Raw genomic sequence first — 21,039 nt, 5'->3', positions numbered from 1 at the left:
GTGAGTGCACGGCCCCACATGCAGTGTCGGTGTGTTCAGGACCGTGCATCTGTCACATTGGGAGTAATGGCTGTGTCCAATAGACAGCAATGGGGATTCACCAACACCTGTGTATACCTGGGCAAGTAAACATAGCCCTACATGGGGCACAGATTGAAATGCCCCATGTGAAAGAGGCTGGAATTGGATCTTTTAGCTGTATTTTTTTGTGCACACATGGTAAGTAATGTTTGAGTCTAACACTTCAGGTATTTGTTACCTTTCTAAGAGATAACATTACTTCCCCTGACATAATCACTGACTGGAGCTCAAGGACTGTTTTTTAATTATAAAAGGTTGTGCTTTCTTGAAAAATACAACTGTTGCTGTGATGTTAGGCATTTATTTAAGTTCACCTTTGGAACATGTTACATGTTCCATTAGTTTTTAGGGTGGAACATGTAACATGTTCCCATAGCCACAGCCGTGCCTGCTGCCCCCCTCCCTCTGACAGTACGGGGAGAAGTCTCCCCATACTGTCAGATTCGAGATTCGAGTTCTGTGAATGAGTGCCTACAAGTCCCGACAGCCTTAGCGGCTGTCGCCTTGTAGTTTTCAATGAACTACTACGGCACTGTGGAGCACTGTGGTAGTTCATTGAAGCTTCCTGTCAGTATATCTGCTTGCCCGTACATCCCATACAGCTAGCAGATATTCTGACAGGTCTGCAGGAGACCTGCATGGTATCAGCGATCTACAAATTTCTACAGATCTGCAAAAAAATGTGCATTTATTATTTTTGTCCAAAAGGTGAACTTATCCTTTAAGAAGACTTGAAAAGTTGCTGAAAGAACACTACATCGAAATCACCTAAGCTGAAAACATTTACACAACATGAAAGATTTAGTACTAAACCTGTACAAAAAAACGGCTAATAATCCAGGCCAAACCCCCATCAGTTGTGGGTGAAGAGAGAAACCTTAAGGGTTAATATACACTAGCCTTAGCCCTCTGAAGAGCAATTCACGGTAGATTACTCTTCAGAGAGTGTTTTAAAAGGTGGTACGAAGGCATTATGTTGCGTCCTCACCACCTGTTTTAACTGCTACAAACCTGCACCACCATGTATGCATTGCACTTCGCGTGGCCCTATTCAGGTAAATGGGTCACAATCATCCAGCTGTACTGCCTGCTGAGTGCCACATGGTTTAATATTTGCTGTGGCTGTGAAGCAAAGTTTGTGTGCATGCTCCCCATTGCTGCCTTTGCAGCTTAATGGGGAGCAGTTGGAGGGGCATTAAAACCCAGCTCAGCCGTGGGTTTTTGCCACCACCACCCCCTCCCCAAATGTAAGCGTAAACAAACCCTAACACCATGTAAGCTCTGCATGATAAAAAAAGAAAAAGATATTATCTGGAAAATTATATATTGTTTAAATGTATTTTCCTTTTTCTCTTTTTTTAGTTTTTGGATAGGGAAGGAATGGTTTAAAGCTCCTATGTTTTTTCTTTGCTGTCTGTGCCCTGCTGAGGAGATTTCTATTTGATCTCTATCATAAACAAATAACAGTAAGGCTCCATTCACACTCGTGCGACTTTGGACACATATAGTCGCATGAGAAGTCACAGCAACTTTAAAAAGGTTGCACTGCACTACTTTTTTTGATGCGACTTTGATGCGACTTAGTGCCAGAAAGTGTGAAGTCGGATCAAAGTCACAGCAAAGTCACACTCCAAAGTTGCACTGGAAATCGTGTGACTTTGGAGTCGCACAAGTGTGAATCTCAGCAGGGACACATACAACAATAAAAACCTGACCAAGATTCTAACTTTTTCCAATGACATAATCCAATGCTAGCCAAAAAGTATTGGCTTTAGATATATATAACTTTTGCTATGTAGCCATGTATTAGTCCAGTTCAAACTACGTATCAAACTACGGAAGGGTACAATGAAAAACAAAATGTTTTTTCAAACCTATCTACAATCTGTTTTCTCCACATACTTAACATGAGAAATAAGTAGATTGGACTTAAACAGCAAATATCATCAGAATGAGGATAAAAATCCTTTTCTTTAGGTCCAATTAATAAATGAAAAGGAAAAAGGTTCTGAAAATCCCACATAAGGGTGTAAGTAATCAGATTTTGTAAGAATAAAACCTAAACAATCTAATCAGGCTGCTGTAATCTTTAAAGAACAAGTTCAAAGCTATGGCGGCTTACACTGATTACTCACAGGCCATTTGGATAAAACGTCTTCAACCTTTTACCAGTAATTACCTGGAGAGGATCCAGGCCCCATCGGCCCAGCTTCCAAATTCACTTTAAGGAAAAGGATCAACAAGAACGATGACATTACAACATGACTCAATGCTGTTCTACCAGGAATGCATTATTCGCATGGTTATTCCTATTGGAAAGAGTCTGAGGGGGAGGATTTATCAATAGCACGGCCAACGGAGTCAGACAGGGGGACGGCCAGCTTTTACTACTTTCTATAAATCAGACAGCTGACATTACCAATCTGATTGCCCTGCTCAGCACACTACATGCATCCTCTTGTATTACTCCGAGCAGCGTTTCTAAATCTGCAGTCTGATTGGTTGGTTGACACCTGTCAGATTCAAAGCCAATATGAAGTATTTTTTATTATTTAGGTAGTTTATTTCTAATTTAGGGGGACAGTGTATTATCAGATCATAAACATTTAAAGATATCTAAAAGTACTTTTTACATGGTCATCACATAGAAGTGTCTGCTGTTTTCTGTTTAATTGTGTGTGTGTGCGTATATATATATATATATATATATATATATATATATATATATACACTGCTCAAAAGAAAATAAAGGAACACTTTTTAATCAGAGTATAGCATCAGGTCAATTAAACTCCTACGATATTGATCTGTTCAGTTAGGTAGCAGAGGGGATTGTTAATCAGTTTCAGCTACTTTGGTGTTAATGAAATTAACAACAGGTGCACTAGATGGGCAACAGTGAGACGACCCCTAAAACATGAATGGTTTTACAGGTGGAGGCAACTGACATTTTTTTTTCCCAACTCATCTTTTCTGTTTTTCACTAGTTTTGCATTCGGCTAGGGTCAGTGTCACTACTGGTAGCATGAGGCGATATCTGGACCCTACAGAGGTTGCACAGGCAGTCCAACTCCTCCAGAATGGCACATCAATACGTACCACTGCCAGAACAATTGCTGTGTCTCCAAGCACAGTCTCAAGAGCATGGAGGAGATTCCAGGAGACAGGCAGTTATTCTAAGAGAGCCGGACAGAATCGTCGAAGGTCCTTAACCCATCAGCAGAAACGGTATCTGCTCCTTTGTGCAAGGAGGAACAGGATGAGCACTGCCAGAGCCCTACAAAATGACCTCCAGCAGGCCACTAGTGTGAATGTCTCTGACCAAACAATCCCAAATGAGGGTGGCCCGAGGGTCGACATTCTAGTGGGCCCTGTGCTCACTGTCTGGCACCATAGAGCTCAATTGGCATTTGCCATTGAACACCAGAATTGGTGCCCTGTGCTTTTCACCGAGGAGAGCAGGTTCACCCTGAGCACATGTGACAGACGTGAAAGGGTCTGGAGAAGCCATTGAGAACTTTATGCTGCCTGTAACATCGTTCAGCATGACCGTTTTGGTGGTGGGTCAGTGAAGGTCTGGAGAGGCATATCCATGGAGGGACACACAGACCTCTGCAGGCTAACAGCTGTTTTTTTCAAAGAGTAGATAAAGGTTAAAACTTATGTTTTTATTGAGCTCTCTGTACCCACTGTGATTCGGGCAAAAAGTGATGGAATTTGCAAACTTTTACAGTTGTCATTGGATCAGAAATAAGGGTAAATCCTTCAGTGAGGATGCCTGTTGAACTGTTGTGTACAATGAGATTTCCCTTTACTTTGCAGAGCTTTCCTCTCACTTACTGTTGTGTCTTCAGGAAATCCTCCACTGGACACACCTGTTCCAATGACAACTGTCTAGGTGAGGAGGTGAGGGGACATTTCCATTTACTTTCTATTGTGTTGTCAAGCTAGGATGGGTAGGGAAACCCCAAAAGAGTGCAAAAAAGGAGTGGGAAGGGGTCTAACAAATCCCTTGTGTATCCAAAACAAAAGAAAGTTTTGGTTTTTGATATACTTTAACTGTAAATGCACTATTCTATGATGAGTACAGTGAGACAAAAATCTTTGGGTTAGCCCTCTTTGCAAAAAACCCTAATTTTCTGCATTGTTTGTTTTAGGTTTGGATATACCCTGGAGGGTTCTTTGGATTCGGCATCTGCTAATACACCAGCTGCACCTGTGACACATAATACCATGAAAACATCTGATATGTGTATGTAGTTTATTTACCCTAGAAACTGAGAAAGCTACTGTAGGTGGACATGATAAATTCTTTAGCTAAACAAAATATTGTTACCAGGTGTGGACTGACAACTCATGGGGCCCCTGGGCAATAGGGGATCATGGGGCAGATAGGAGAGGGCTACTGTACAACTCTCTGAATGATCCTAAAGGGTTTGGATCACAACTGGCCAGCAGATCCCCCTACGGATCCACTTCGTCCACTGTCCACCAACGACCTACTGGAAGGGTACAGGCAAACCTGTCATTGTGTGCTGGCATAATTTTCAGCCACTGGCCATGGCAGGGGCGGACTGACAACTCATGGGGCCCCTGTGTCCTTGCCCAAACTCAAAAAAGCCTATGAAAAAGGTACATGGGGCATCTCATGGGGCCCCTACTGACCCCGGGCCCTCGGGCAGTGCCCGAGTTTCCAAATGGTCAGTCCGCCCCTGATTGTTACATTTTTATATACAGTATTTCTAAAACATGAATGTACTGTGCTTTTCCAATTTGTTTGGTACTAAGGGCTCTTGCACACAGCCAAACAGAGAAATATCTGCCTGTTGTCACGGCCGGGATTTAGTCCATTGACATGTATTGCAGAATACACTGTGCTGCTAAATGTGGGCAACTGCTGGCACTCGCAGTTTATCATGCATGCGTGCGGGTGTATTTTCCTCAAAGCATACATTTTATGTTCCTAATACACACCTGTGTGCAGGAACCCTAACTTCTCTCATCATTTAATGATGCACAAAAGGGAATTATACAGAACAAAAAACTCTGGCTTTTCCGAAGTAATTGAATCCAAAATTCATGCTTCAGTGTTAAAGGACAGCTCAACACAACAACAAAACAATGTAATATATTGCAGCTAGCCAGTCCTTGGGTGTGTAGCGGCATTCGTTTTCATGAAAATGAACAAAGGCAGACATGTTTGAAGTCCAGCCTGGATGACAACCATGGCTTCCTCCATTGATAGAGTGGAGGGCTGAGTGAGCCAGGAATAGGAAGTGTGCTATTCGCAGGATAGCCAGGATCACCAAGGTAGGAGGAAACTCCCCCCAGTAAACAGGAACAGAAGAAGGAATGGTAGAGAAGTCAACATGTATAGAACACCAGGGACTGATTAAGCCCAATAGACTCTAGTTATAAAGTAATAACTAAAACAGCAGTTATGTGTGGAAACAGTCTTCAAGAGTATGCAAAGCATTAAAGTGGAATTCAAACCTAAACCAAACTTTCTTTAACAATATTCGCTCCCCCTATTCCTACATATCCTACTCTGTGTAAAAAAGATTTGTATACTTCCTTTTTTATAGTCCAGTCTGGTCCAGTCATGTGATCCTGTAGCTCCAGCTCCACTGTGTCATGAAGTGCTTGACACAAATTGTGAATTCCAGGAGTTGTAATGTCAACCATAAAATCTTATGGCCCAGCTGTTATCAGTGCTCCCTCTTCTCCCCTGCAGCAGCCACTCACTGACAAAAGGGATCTGGAGCTGCAGGATCACATGATCAAACTGGATCTTTTTTACTTAGGATAGGGAGCCTGGGAGAATTAAATGTTAGGCTTGAAATCCACTTTAAAACAGTAAAGCAGTCATTAGCATCCACTGTAGTTTTGCAGATGCTGAGGACTAAAGTCAAAACCTTTTTAACCCTAATACATTTGCTTCATTATGGTAAAAACACCCCACTACCTGTAAAAAAAAAATCCCCCCCCCCCCTCCATAAACACTTTCCTGACTCCTTTCACCGCTCTAGTTGTGTCTCGGCGGCAGCACTGCTCATCTCACTTTTTGGTCTAACAGAAGACACCAAGGGCAGCAAGAGCCACAGGCTCCTTATCAGTCAAACTTCTGTGAGAAGGGAGTGGGGGTGCTACTTACCAATGCTGTGTGCCTATGATCACACACATGCCCTCTTAGCAGCTGGCTTGCTAAGGAGGTACCTGGAGGAAGGAGGTGTGGACAGTGCCAGTGGGGAACTGTCAGAAGGTGGTAATGAACCACTCTGTGCAATATCTTTGCATGGCTCAGGTAAGTATAATATCTTTTTTTTATTTTAAGCCAAAAAAATGCTATACTTTACTACTTTAAAGTTACTTTACTTTAAAGTTGAATTCCAGACAAATATAAAATACAAAATTAATGCAGCTTTGTAATTATTCATACATTCATTTATGTATTATTTAAATACAAACAGTGGTCCCTAATTTAACTTGCTATTATAACCTCTTGCTGTCCCTGTTGAGCAGAGCTCAGAAAAGGGGGAGGAAGCAGCAGCACAAGGAGCCATTCCTGTGTATTGCAGTTGAAGTTGCTAATAGAAGCAAAAAGCAGAGTGACAGAAAAATAGCTCATCAATTTTCTTCTGTCACTTTCCAGTCACAGCATGTAAGTCAAAGTGAACCTAGAGCAGAGAAAGAACAGGTCCCCTCCCTTGCCAGATAGAACTGTGTGGTGTGACAAAGCTGTAACAATCTCAGGACTGGATGTAATGAAATCGAACTCTTTGAGAGCTACAAAAGTGCCCATTTAGTAAATTTGTAGATGGATTATTCCCCAAAAATGTATGGGACTTTATAGGCAACTTCAACATACATGTAAAAAAGCCAGAATTTTATTACAAAAGTTACATTACATATTGCAAATACAAAACAGATTAAAATTACAATATGGTGGCTGAATGCATTTTATGAATTGAACTTGTTGATACATGTAGGTATTTCCTCCTTTGGACAATATAAATTCAGCAAAATACCCGACGCATTGCAGAACATCTCAAATTCTTTCACCGTATTATAATTTTAATCTGTTTTGTATTTTCAATATGTAACATTTTAACATTTGTAATAACAAAATTCTGTCTTTTTTACATGTATGTTGAAGTTGCCTATAAAGTCCCATTTATTTTTTTGGGGATAATCCATCTACATACCATTACGGAATGTTAGTAACAATTAAGTGACTCCTGAGGTGATTACACAATATTTAGTGTGGTTGGAGTTCATCTTTAATGCAAGAAAAGTTTTCATGTGGTTTTCACTGTGGCCACCTAATCAAAAAACCTTCGTAGTTTGTGAATGCAAATTATGAATTCACCATTTATTTTTTAGGCATTATTTTTTTTGTGAATTATATCAAACAGCAGCTAAAAAGTGTGATTTTAAAAAAAATATTTTTACTTGTTTCTTATTAAACAGTGAATGTTTTACCTAATGAAAATGACATTTCGGAGCGCTCTTGGGATCACACTGACACAGTCACAGACTCAACAAGCAAGGTGCACTATTTTTTCACAGAAACGTGATTTTATGTGTTTTTTAGATAATTTCTTATATAAATTCTATATTTTGTATGATAAGCACAGTAGGTGGCAGTATTCAGGCTGTTTGCTGTTGGAAAAATGATCACAGTATACTGCACTCAGGCTGCTTGCTGTTAGCTGTTTGCTGCTGGGAAAATGATCACATTATATTGCACTCCTTCAGTATCACATTGACTCTATCAACAATCATTACTGAATATATGAACGAAAAATATTTGGCCTTTTTATTGAATCACGTGGTATAACACAAATATTTAAAACCTTCAAGTACTCTCAAGTAGGAAAATGCTGGCTGAAAATGAAATATATATATTTCAGGTACTTATATAGCGCCGTTAATTTACGCAGTGCTTTACATACATATATTGTACATTCACATCAGTCCCTAACCCCCAAGGAGTGTACAATCTAAAGTCACTAACTCACATTCATACATACACATACTAGGGACAATTTAGACAGGAGCCAATTAACCTACCAGCATGTCTTTGGCGTGTGGGAGGAAACCGGAGTACCCGGAGGAAACCCACGCAGTCACAGGGAGAACATCCAAACTCCAGGCAGGTGGTGCCGGGGTTGGTATTCGAACCAGCAACCCTAGCACTGCCAGGCGGATGTGCTAACCATATAGCCACTGTGCTGCTATATATGTATATATATGGCAGGGTTGATAACCTATTCAATGGCTATATATATATTTTTTTTTTATTTAAAAGATCACTGTACCTAAAACTAATGTTTTCAGTGTCCTTCCTAGTGTAGGGCAGTAGGAAATCGTTTAACAATCTAAACCATGCCCAAAAATGTTTATGAAATCAAAATCTTTGAAAAAAATGATATATATATTATACATAGTTTATGTTATTTTATTTTTTTTAAATACATACAAACACAAAAGATGGACTTAACTCCGGACTGATTTATATCAGCAATTTTTAACCAGTTTGGCATAGCCATTGAATAGGTTATCAACCCTGCCTCAGTTTGCTAATCTACAAATATCCACAACTAATAAGGTTGAGGGCATTTTAAGGTAATGTTACATCTTATTTAGGTTCACCTATAAAAGAAATTAAAATCCCAGCCCCCCTCCCTATTCCTGTCAATACCACAAGATGTGTGTATCTTGGCCCCAACTTCCCCCATAGGTCCATGCTTACCTCAGGTCTCAATTGAGGTAAGTACAAACCAGTCAGGGATGGAGACGGGGGATTTTTTTTTATAGGTTAACATGTACTTTGAGGTAGCACTGCTGTAATAACTCATAAAATAAATAGGTTTGATCACCAAATATGCCTCTTTCTAATTTTTAGTGGAGTGAAGTGAGCCAGTTTTATGGTTCCGCTAATATGTTCAGCCGCTTCACCATGGAAATGGCGCAACAATATCTTCGGGAAGAGGAGCTGCGGGCCAGACACCAGACAGCGCTTCTCAAGCTTCGTGAAGATGCCCTCAAAGAAAAGACAAAAGCAGAACTAGCACTGCTCAAGCACCAGAGGATGTATGCAATTTTGTTTGTATTGTACTGCATAAAAACAGCAGGAAATGCATCCCTGATTTGTAGGGATATCCTCCCCAAACTTCTCAGGGCTTCCATGACTGAGCTGTGAAAAGGCTGGTACCTTCAGGCAAGGGACAGTCCGTGTTGATGGCTGAATGATCTTTGAAAACCCTCATATGGGCCTCTTTGTGGGTCATAATGGGTTTGAGGAGTTTCTGGTGTAGGCACCTCCTGTTTTTTATAGGTTCCTTCTCTCTGGATATCGTAGACTGGCAAACCTGCAGTGGGCTGCTGTAAGATAACTCCAGGGACTTCTTCAAATGTTGTTTTCAATCTTCCTTGCTGGCGTATGCCTTTACTTTAGACTAGCACTTTGTCTCTAAGTTGAACATCAAGGTCTGATGCTTTTTACTCTCCTTGCTTCACCCATGACCAGTCTTTAGGTGTGTTCAAGGTCTTCTGTGGGCACTGTGACTACTCACTCAGCAGTTTGGTGATTCTGGTAGTAGCTTTGACCTTTCTCTGGGAGTGGGCCACGGCTGTAACTCCATCACCTCTATTAGCGGTAAAGCCACTGGATCCTCTGGATCTCTGCCCAGTTACACTCTTCCTGCACATGGATGAGATTCACCTAAGGCCTACTCTTAGGCCTTCCTCCACTGAAGTCAGGGATTTCTAATTTTTCAGATTTTACAGTACGTCCACATCTGGTTCTTGGTGAGTCATTCCACTTTGCTGCCCTGCTGCTTGGCTTCTGAGAGTGGGAGATTCTAGTTTAACAACTTTCACTGTGTATGGTTGGGGCAGTCTTTCTAGAGACAGCCCAACTTAACAGCTCCAGCAAAGGGATGATGACCTTATCCTTTTTGGCTGTGGTGTTGGACTTCTCCACCGGAGGGCATTCCCTCCTTGCCCCAAGAAGGAGCTGAGCCATCCCACCTATTCACCTCAGATGGAGCCATTTGTTTGGTTGCAGAATATAGAATAAGCTACTTGTGGTTATCCTCATAGACCATGTACCTCACAGTAAAGTCAAGAGTAGCTCTGGTAACAAAGCTGAACAGCTGGAGGGATTCAGGGCCCAAGGGCAAAGTGTCACCCCACTGGAAGTGCAGTACTCTGGAAGGAGTCAGGGGGAGGGCTCCCCACAGTAGCTGTGTCTTTTGGAGAACCTGTATCCTTTTAATCTGTGGCCTGGCTGCCCACTGCCCAGTTCTGACCATGCAGAATCTCCCTCCTGGCTGCAAGTTACTTGCCCAGCTACATCTGCCTCATCAAGTGTGCTGCTGAGGGGAGGGAAGCAGTGAAACGTATTATTATTATACAGGATTTATATAGCGCCAACAGTTTGCTTAGTGCTTTACAATATAAAGGGAGACAATACAGCAACAATACAGTTGAATACAAGAGGGCCCTGCTCCTCGGAGCTTATGTTTTAACATAAGATGTCTTAACATCCTTATGTTTTGTCCCTGGATGGAGTAAAGTGCCTGGAAACAGTGGGATCAGCAATCCAGGGAGGATTGTGGAGATCATTCATCCTGAGAAAGCTGTTGGATTGATATAAGCATGTGTTTTCTGAAATGTTGGTAAGGGTACCCTTACTATGAATAGAAGTGCACACCAGTTTGCAATTATATCTTTCTGTGTGTGGGATTGAAGGGTGATTCACACACACAGTGTTTTCACTGATTATTTCACTATTTTCACCGTTTTTTTCACCATTATCACTATTTGTCACTGGATTGTGGGAGATGAATTAAGTTTATATTATACAAAGGATAATGCACTATATGTTATTTCCTTTTTTTTGAGGTACATGCACATGGGAGATCGTTAGAAGAATTTCTGAACATCTTGAACTTTGATATTATAGGATAGTGAGAGTTAATAATTGTTTGATGGACTGATTGATGGACTTCACAGTTTTTATTTAAAGTTTGTTTATAACACTTTTACATATATAAAGGATTTATATAGCGCCAACAATTTGCTTAGTGCTTTACAATATAAAGGGAGACAATACAGCAACAATACAGTTCAATACAAGAGGGATAGGAGGGCCCTGCTCCTCGGAGCTTACAATCTAGGAGGGATTATCTTCCCAGTCAGTATATTCACAGGAAAGAGATTATTTTCGAAGTAAATACTTTTTATTTCCAAGGTGTTGGGAGATGAAGAAGGAACATGATAAAGTGGAAGAAATATTGAGACAAGAAGAAGACATCCAGAAAAAGCTGAAACAGGAGCAGGTACAGAAGCGGTCTTTGTTATGTAAGAACTTGACCTGACACTCACTGTCCTGGAGGGAACAAATCAAAACCTTCAAAACTTTTTTGTGTGATCATTATAATTTACCTGACCCAAAGACCCAGTCAGTCTGTCATTCCAGATCTAACAATGCAAAGAGAAAAGAAAAGCAATGCCCTTGGAACACATTAAAGTGAAAAGCAAGACAAAACCTAACCTAACTAAGCTTAACTGCTTTCCTGCCGACCCTATAGTGGAACTACTGCTATAGGCAGGGTTGCGCAAAATTATATATATACGTGGTAGGGGGCGTGCCATTGGCTGCTAGGAATGTCAATCACCGGGTCCCAGCAGGAAATTCCCCGCCGGAAATTCCCCTCCGTCACCTGGCGATCGCCATGTAGAACTGACAGGGGAGAGACCTAAGTGTAAACAGCACAGGTTTCTCTCTTGCCAGCAAAGACATACTAGTAAACCACACACAGCACATCATGTGAAACAGCACACTGTTAACCCTTTGATCGCCCCAGATGTTAACCCCTTCCTGCTCAGTGTCATTTATACAGTGTAAGTGCTTTTAATTAGCACTGATCACTTTATTAGTGTCATGGGGATTTCAGTGGCAGTTAGACAGTTCCCACATAGTGTCAGAATGCCTGCCACAGTCCTGCTATAAGTCGCTGATCGCCGTCATTACTAGTATATATAAAAAAAATTAAAATCCAGTATATATACACCACCATTTGTAGACACTATCACTTTCACATAAACCATGTATTGGGATTTCTTTTAGCAAAGGCATGTAGCAGAATACATTTTGACCTAAATTTATGAAGAAATTTGATTTTTTAAAATTTTTTTACTGGATATGTTTTATAGCAAAAATTCAAAAATATTGTTTTTTTTTTAAAAGATGGCAGTTTTTTTGTTTATAGCGCAAAAATTAACACAGTGGTGATCAAATACCACCAAAAGAAAGATCTATTTGTGGGGGGAAAAGGATATAAATTTAATTTATGTACAGCATTGCATGATCGCGCAATTGTCAGTTAAAATAATCAGCACTGTATCGTAAAAAATGGCCTGGTCAGGAAGGGGGTTAAATCCTCTGGAGGAGAAGTGGTTAAATCTGCCCACAACCCCATTCTAAACAACTTCTCTCTACTCTGTAAAGGGAAAGATGCCTATTCTGACATCCAGTCCGGTCACATGATCAGGTCCCAGCTTCAGTTTAGGGACAGCCAACAACAGATGCCCCATAATAAGCCTATGGGTGATATCATCCCACAGGCTTTGCAGCTGTTGTTGGTGATCTCTCCTCCACACTGATGCCGGCTGCTGAAGAGACCATATGACCATCTCAGAGTATTTCAGAATAGGTACAGTGGGGCAAAAAAGTATTTAGTCAGCCACCAATTGTGCTAGTTCTCCCACTTAAAAAGATGAGAGAGGCCTGTAATTGGCATCATAGGTAGACCTCAACTATAAGAAACAAAATGAGAAAAAAAATCCAGACAATCACATTGGCTGATTTGGAAAGAATTTATTTGCAAATTATGGTGGAAAATAAGTATTTGGTCAATATCAAAAGTTCATCTCAATACTTTGTTATATATCCTTTGTTGGCAATGACAGAGGTCAAACGTTTCCTGTAAGTCTTCACAAGGTTGGCACGCACTGTTGCTGGTATGTTGGCCCATTCCTCCATGCAGATCTCCTCTAGAGCAGTGATGCTTTGGGGCTGTCGCTGGGCAACACGGACTTTCAACTCCCTCCAAAGGTTTTCTATGGGGTTGAGATCTGGAGACTGGCTAGGCCACTCCATGACCTTGAAATGCTTCTTACGAAGCCACTCCTTTGTTGCCCCGGCGGTATGTTTGGGATCATTGTCATAGTGGAAGACCCAGCCTTGTTTCATCTTCAATGCCCTTGCTGATGGAAGGAGGTTTGCACTCAAAATCTCACGATACATAGCCCCATTCATTCTGTCCTGTACATGGATCAGTCGTCCTGGTCCCTTTGCGGAGAAACAGCCCCAAAGCATGATGTTGCCAGCCCCATGCTTCACAGTAGGTATGGTGTTCTTTGGATGCAACTCAGCATTCTCTCTCCTCCAAACACGACGAGTTGTGTTTCTACTAAACAGTTCTATTTTGGTTTAATTTGACCATATGACATTCTCCCAATCCTCTTCTGGATCATCCAAATGCTCTCTAGCAAACTTCAGACGGGCCCGGACATGTACTGGCTTAAGCAGGGGGACACGTCTGGCACTGCAGGATCTGAGTCCCTGGCTTCGTAGTGTGGTACTGATGGTAGCCTTTGTTACGTTGGTCCCAGCTCTCTGCAGGTCATTCACTAGGTCCTGGGATTTTTGCTCACTGTTCTTGTGATCATTTTGACCCCACGGGGTGAGATCTTGCGTGGAGCCCCAGATCGAGGGAGATTATCAGTTGTCTTGTATGTCTTCCATTTTCTAATTATTGCTCCCACAGTTGATTTGTTCACACCAAGCTGCTTGCCTATTGCAGATTCAGTCTTCCCAGCCTAGTGCAGGTCTACAATTTTGTTTCTGGTGTCCTTCGACAGCTCTTTGGTCTTCACCATAGTGGAGTTTGGAGTGTGATTGTTTGAGGTTGTGGACAGGTGTCATTTATACTGATAACAAGTTCAAACAGGTGCCATTGATACAGGTAATGAGTGCAGGACAGAGGAGCCTCTTAAAGAAGAAGGTACAGGTCTGTGAGAGCCAGAAATCTTGCTTGTTTGTAGGTGACCAAATACTTATTTTCCACCATAATTTGCAAATAAACTCTTTCCAAATCAGCCAATGTGATTGTCTGGATTTGTTTTCTCATTTTGTCTCTCATAGTTGAAGTCTACCTATGATGCCAATTAGAGGCCTCTCTCATCTTTTTAAGTGGGAGAACTTGCACAACTGGTGGCTTGCTAAATACTTTTTTGCCCCGCTGTAAGTATAGGCAACTTTCCTTTTACAGGATAGATAGAATAGGCTTAGAATGGGTGTGGGAGTAGATTTAAGTTTAGTTAGGTTTTGTATTGCCTTTCACTTTAACAAACCCATGGGTTAAACCCCAGGGAAACATACATAATGTGGAAGTACTGTTAACAATCACTGGGGGAGGGGGAATGTGACAAAAGAAACACAATAACAAAAAAAATGTAATAATGCTTCAAACCACTGAATCCAGTGTAAGGACAAGAATCTTATTAGTAAACAGATTGTTTCAAACCTAAAAAATAAAAATCTGTCATTTTCAAGACCATGAAAAATGGTGAAAAACCACTAAAAATATATAGAACCATATAAAACCAAAGTCTAATCCCATAGGTATAGCTTGGAGGTGAACACTGAATGCTAAGACTGACTCTGTGCTGAGCTGCCTCCTCACGCTAGGCTTGGGAAACCAGAATCTGCAAAAAAAATAGCGGCAACAAACATCCCCTTTAGTGTAGTGTAACTTTATTCAGTGAAGCAATTAAAAGTTACAAGTATTACACTCACAAGTCTGGGAGAGGAATAAGCATATCACCGTGCTAGAGGACTGCCTTCCACAAATGGGCCACAGCTGAGTAATCAGCCACCACCACTGTGAATAGAACCGCTGACACTTCTGGCTATGCTGGAGGTCTCTGCTCCGGAAAGCCGTTCAGAACTCCTCTTGCTTGTCTCTGTTCTAAAAGAATCATGAAAGACAAGTTTCAGAGAGCAAATCCTCTTCGTCAGTCAAGAGACAAAAAGGAGGATTTCCTCTTCGATACGTGCCTCCCATCTTCTAACTGTTGTATTGTCAGACGTGTCTTTCCTTGTTGAAAATCTTCTGCAAGAGAATCAAGACAGAATAGGCCAACCCACAAGAGTATTGTTTTCAGCAACAGTTCCTCTATCAACTAGAGCTAAGATAAGAGCTTCATAAGAGTACAATAACTGTACAGCTCTATGAACCCAAAGCAAGGCATCTTTATACAATCAGAAAATACAGCTCTGTGTTCTGCATATGGGTGTTTTGATGGTTACGTGGCAAAATGGTCACTTGATAGCAATGAAACGTGTCAGCATAATGTGTGCACATACAGTACATGCACATACAGTACATAAACATGCAAGCAGTTAGGTGCACAAACATTAAACGCTTATTACGATATCCCCCTACATACTAGAGGCAGAGGAATAATCTTAGAGCCATTAGACTTAAGTGGTTGCTAGTGTGTCATAGTTGCATGGAGGTCAGGGAAATGGCTGTGCTGTTTTATTCAGTGAAGCCTGACCCATAGGACTGGATGAGTAGAATTACAAATCATTTGTTAGATAAGATAGTTACATTTGCATATTTGAAAAGTGTACTTGTTTCATGGGATGATGTGATGTGTTATGTCATAATTAACCCTTGGGAAAACAATTAACGTTAATCTGATCTTACTCGCATAACTATGAGAAAAAAAAAGTAAAACAACTATAGATGATGTATCATAAATCAGTCAGCAGCTCCAAAACTGTGTCACGTGTCCCAGAAGACTACGGGGACGGAGGGGGAAGGACAACTTCCGCTTCCGATCGCCTAGGTGATCGCAGCGAAAGTGGGAGCAGGTACCTGTCAAATTCGGGTACCCGCTTCCCAAAGGTGCGGGGGACAAAGGCTTAAAGCAGAACTTCCCCTTTTGGGTGGAGCTCTGCTTTAACTTTGATAAAGAGAAACATGTCAGTTGTTATGTTCCCTCTGTCTTCTGTTTTACAGTAAATTCCAGCAATGTCCAGATATTTCTTTACATGTCACAGAAAAGTCCAGCGCTGTCTTTTTGTTCTACGATATTTTCTACATTTGATAATTAGAAAAACAATGGAGACCTTTTACAGTAATATTTCACATATTAAAACAGAAGATAACTGTGTGATTTTCATGGCTGCAGCTGACAAACATGACTTCCCCTTATCACAGAGTGGTTCTATATAAAGTCTCAAATCTGATCACAGTACACTGTGTATCCTTGTAAATGCCTGGGAATTCAGACACCTGTCAGACTTTAGATGGGTTGACCTGGGAGGAGATGCCAGCATCTTTTATCAGCAAGAAAAACAGTTGTACTAATTCTAGCCAAGGTTGCAAAAGTTGAAAGACTCAAATCCACCTCTCCTATGTTATTACAGTGTTCACCTGAGAGAAAATGTAAGGATTAGACTACACAAAATGTTCACTTTTTAAAAATTTGATATCCTTTATGTTTTTTAAAATTCTCTGGTATTGATTTGACTTAAATGTAGTGTACAGTGTATTGTAGTTACTGGCTCTTATAATTAGCATATTGCCCTTCTTTGCCAGAATGACTAATGTCCCTTGAATAGGTTACAGTAGCTGTTTGCCCTAGTTTGATGTCGGACTCTAGCAGACAGTCAACACAGAAAAATGATGTATATATAAAATAAGCATTGTATATGTAAAGTGTTTTACCTGCCAATAGATTTTTAATTTTGTTCAGTCAGTCTCATGATCCAGACATCCCTGCCAGACAGAGTGGACTTCCTGCACCAAACTGCACTTACACCCCAGTCACATCGGGTGCGATTTGGCATGCAATTAGCATGCAATGCGACTTGCAAATCATATGCCAAGTCGCACCCTATTGTCCGCAATTGGAGCGGTCATATCGGTGTGGTTCCGACTTGGTTGGAGCTACACTGATTTCTAAAGTAGTGCATACACTACTTTTGGTGTGATTTGCATGCCATCTGTAAGTGGTATCTGACCGCATCCAAGTATGCAGTAGGATACCGCATAGCATCTTTTAAAAAAAAAACGTTTAAATTCACTAAAAAACGCTACTGAAAAACAGCATGAGTTATTTTATCAAGTCATGCGGTATTTTTGTAGTGAAAACTATGCGATAATATTTCAGCTGTCAGCGGGGTTCCCTACTGACAGCTGACTGTAAAAGAAAGAATTGCTAGCAATTAAAAAATAATTTAAAAAACGCCGTGGGGTTCCCCTCTCCATTTATACCAAGCCCTTTGGTTCTGGTATGGATTTTGAGGGGAACCTCCACGTCAACGTTTTAAAAAAAATGGCGTGGGGTCCCCCCCAAATCCATTCCAGACCGTTATCTGAGCATGCAGCCCGGCAGCTAAGAAAAGGGAAGAGGGAGAGCCATACTAGGCCACATGCCCTCAACATGGGGGGTGCATTGGGGTGGGGGGGCTTTTTTAACTTTATTCAATTTTATTCAAGTCTATACACATTGTGATATAGCAGCATAATCCAACTCAGCATTATGGTGTGAATGGAGATCAATGCACCACAACTGACATGGTGTAAACGAGTGATAACGGTGCATTTATAAACCACGTAGGAACCACAATAATGTGTACATAAATAATAGTCACAGCAATACATAAAGTGCACTTTTGATATTATTTTTTGCTATGCCCATTTTGTTCCTCAGGCAGAAATTCAGCACTTGCACAACATCTACAAGGCAGCACACCAGGAGAGGAAGTTGCTGCTGAAGCAGCAGAAGGAGATATTGCAGATACAGCAGTCAGCAGTTGATATTCAACAGAAGCTGCAATGTTCCGGGGTTCAGGTAAGTGTTACCTGCTGTGACATTGTGCAGACAGAATGTAATTCATAGGGACTGATTGTCATTACCTAGTGAACATATAGAAAGTGAACACTGCTGATTTATGATTTTGAAGTACGTTTTTAAGTACATTCTCTACTTTGGATATATCAAATCTCCTCTTGAATGTCCCAATAAGTAAGAGGCAAAAGAGCAAATTTCTACAGGTTTCACATCCACACTAAACTACAGACTAAACTTTTTTTTAATTTTGGACAAGGGGGAAAGGATTAGAACCTGTTTCAGGTTTTATGGAGTCTGTATGCTTATTTCATAAATGTTACAAAATGGACAACAGTTAAAAGCTAACATATATTGAAACTATATTTACTTTTTCCATAACAGTAATATCTAAAGCAAAACTCTTTTTTAAGTATGTTTTTTTAAATTTTGAACTGAGTAGAAAATGGTTAAACCCCTTGGTTAGTCTATTTTGCCATTGTGGTCAATAGGAGAGATTTCCCTTAACTTCCTGTTTTTTAGAAACATCAGGAAGTGAGAGCAAATATTATAGTGAGGAAAATGTCTTCTTAGACAGTTGTCACTGGACAATTGTACCCACTGAATGATTTCCCCTCCTATCCTGTTCTGGTGACAACACAGAGCAAAATAAACCTAACAGAGGTTCTAACCCCTTGTCATTTATTCAAAACAGGCTTTATATGCACTTTAAAAAATTTCATCTCGGGAGTTCTGCTTCCTGAAATTATGATCACCTGCTAGGTAGAAAACACATTTGTACTTTATTAAACCATTGATATGCAATGTCACTGGCCAGAAATTCATTACGGACCCATTCACCCTTCTCAGTTCCTGTGTGTTATAATAATGTGCTGTGTATCATCATGCATTGCATTGAGGCAACCCATTTATTTTGAAGACTGTAGATAGCAATAACACCTGTAATTCACTTTTCATGTCATTATTTTTAATTTACGCACTGTATCAATGTGCACATTACAAGTAGTCGCTGTGGCAGTTTTGTGTATGGAAACAATGCAAAGTAAGCTGGTATCCACATTCCCATTGTAACATTCATCTATCTGTTGCGGGTAAGAAGATAAAAGGCAAACACTGAGTTGGTGTTGCTATGTTTTCATCACATCAGTTTTAATGCATATGTTCTATCATTTGGTTAAACTGTAAGCCATGACCCAGTAATTATTAAATTACGAAGCTTAAATTAATTTCTCCTTTTAGGTTACAGAACAAAGCAATCTTTGGTGCAGTAATCAAGCAGTGGATACAACACTGCGCAATTCCATCCTGTCCACAGAGCAACAAGACACCGAGTCTGCCATTTCTAACCTGTCTGTAGATGATGATTTTATGGAGGACACACAAGCAGAAGACTTAAAGCAGTACGTAAGCTTGTTAACTCCTCTAGAGCCACAATATTTTCCAGATACACAGCAGAAGAGGCTCTAAATGCAGCAGATGTTAGAGAAGAATATTTGTTTGTTTTTTTGCCCAGAAAATTTTCTTAGTCTTCTCAAAAATGATTGCTTACCATTACTGCAGTATTGTCTGCTATAAAGGGCACACAAGAGATTTCTCTTGTTTATTGAAGAACACAGGATTATTCAACAACTGGGATAAACTGCTGCCTACAGGAGGATTGAATACTGGAAACAAAAATGCTGAAAAAAGATGTAGGCCATCCCTGGGTATAACCTCTCTCATGACTAGCATGCTCCCAGATTTTGCTAGTGTCCTAGGTGGATCCAACAGATCAATGTTCAAGGTTAAAATCTAAAGCAGGGGTGCTCTACCTCTGGAAGAGTGAACGCCACTTAAGTAATTTGGTAGTTAGTCACAGGCCACAATGAAATGAAATGGTTCAGAATTTAATTTTTTTTATTTTGAATATCATAATGAACATTGCTTAATGCTGGCAGGAGGGAGAGGAGGAGAACCTGGCTTACAGCAGTTGCAGGAGGAAAATGGAGAGGATCCGTTCCTGTATACGTTGCCCCTCCTTTGCAAGTGCAAAACAGAAATGTGACAGGAAGGCCGCACAGGCCCCCTGGAGCATGGAGCGGAGTCACCATTGCCACCCCTAAGGCTACACCAGTGGTTGGGTTGTGTGTGGTAAAAACACATCTCAACTATGGGGTTTTACTCCCCCCCCCCCCCCCCCCCCCAGACCAAAAATGTAAACAAGTTCTTACTGTTCTAAGCCCCCTATTAGGTTGCTTTCACACTGATGCACTGCTCAGTGCACCTACGACTTTCCTGTAGGTTATCTGAGCTATGCCATAGACTTATATCCTGCAAGTGTGGTGCACTTTCTGTAAGAACACCAAAACTCTTGCATTTAGTATGAGGCTACTAGTTGGGCACCTCTAATCTAAAGGATAGGGCTCTCCCCATTCCCGTCAAAGCTCAGTCCACTAGGGCTGAGTACTTCTTGACTATTTCAGCATCAGGCCTCAGGTTTTCCTGCTTTGTAGGTCTGCTACCTGGTCTTTATGTTCATACAATCTCTAAATTATACCAAGTGGATATTTTACAGACATCTCTTTGAGCTGCATGCAGTCCCTCATTTTGTTGTTGGGCCTCCGTTGATTTTCTGCCCAGACCTTCAAACTGCTTTTGGACATCCCAGCTGTTAAAGAATCCTGTGTCTCTCACTGTAAAATCTTTTCTTGGAGTTCATTGATGGACACTTCAGTTGAGGTCCCACCCCCAGTGTGCATGGCCATTGCTGTTGACCATACACAAAATGTACTATGAAACGGCATTGTTACCCAGTTGTTCAACAATCGTGTCCTTTTATGGATTCAGAGAAAAGTACAAAAATCCTATTTTGTTATTGGGTCTGGAGATGGTGCCTCTCATTTTTTTGCACTTTTGTGTGAAAGTAATTGTATTTAAAAACAGCACTGCCCCAAAAGAAGAAGAATTAAAAATGTGTAACATATTTTTTGTAGCACTAATTTGATGACTATTAGGCTACATTCATATGACCAAAAGATC

At 40.8% G+C, this 21,039-nt stretch overlaps 1 protein-coding gene across 1 annotated transcript in view; it reads left to right on the top strand.

Annotated features, from left to right (window-relative positions):
- CCDC187 (coiled-coil domain containing 187) overlaps positions 1 to 21,039 on the top strand; it is a 141,798-nt gene that overhangs the window by 93,715 nt on the left and 27,044 nt on the right. The window contains 6 exon segments of the mRNA XM_089677075.1: positions 4,239 to 4,333; positions 7,552 to 7,631; positions 8,990 to 9,177; positions 11,342 to 11,429; positions 17,884 to 18,024; positions 19,261 to 19,421. Coding sequence (XP_089533201.1) covers positions 4,239 to 4,333; positions 7,552 to 7,631; positions 8,990 to 9,177; positions 11,342 to 11,429; positions 17,884 to 18,024; positions 19,261 to 19,421 — 753 coding nt within the window.

Source organism: Staurois parvus, unplaced genomic scaffold (assembly GCF_062004578.1).
Source record: "Staurois parvus isolate SC_StPar_1 unplaced genomic scaffold, SC_StPar_1.0 ptg000176l, whole genome shotgun sequence".
Lineage (NCBI taxonomy): Eukaryota > Metazoa > Chordata > Amphibia > Anura > Ranidae > Staurois > Staurois parvus.
Note: the sequence above shows the minus strand (reverse complement) of the source record. Positions and strands in the feature narration are given on the sequence as shown.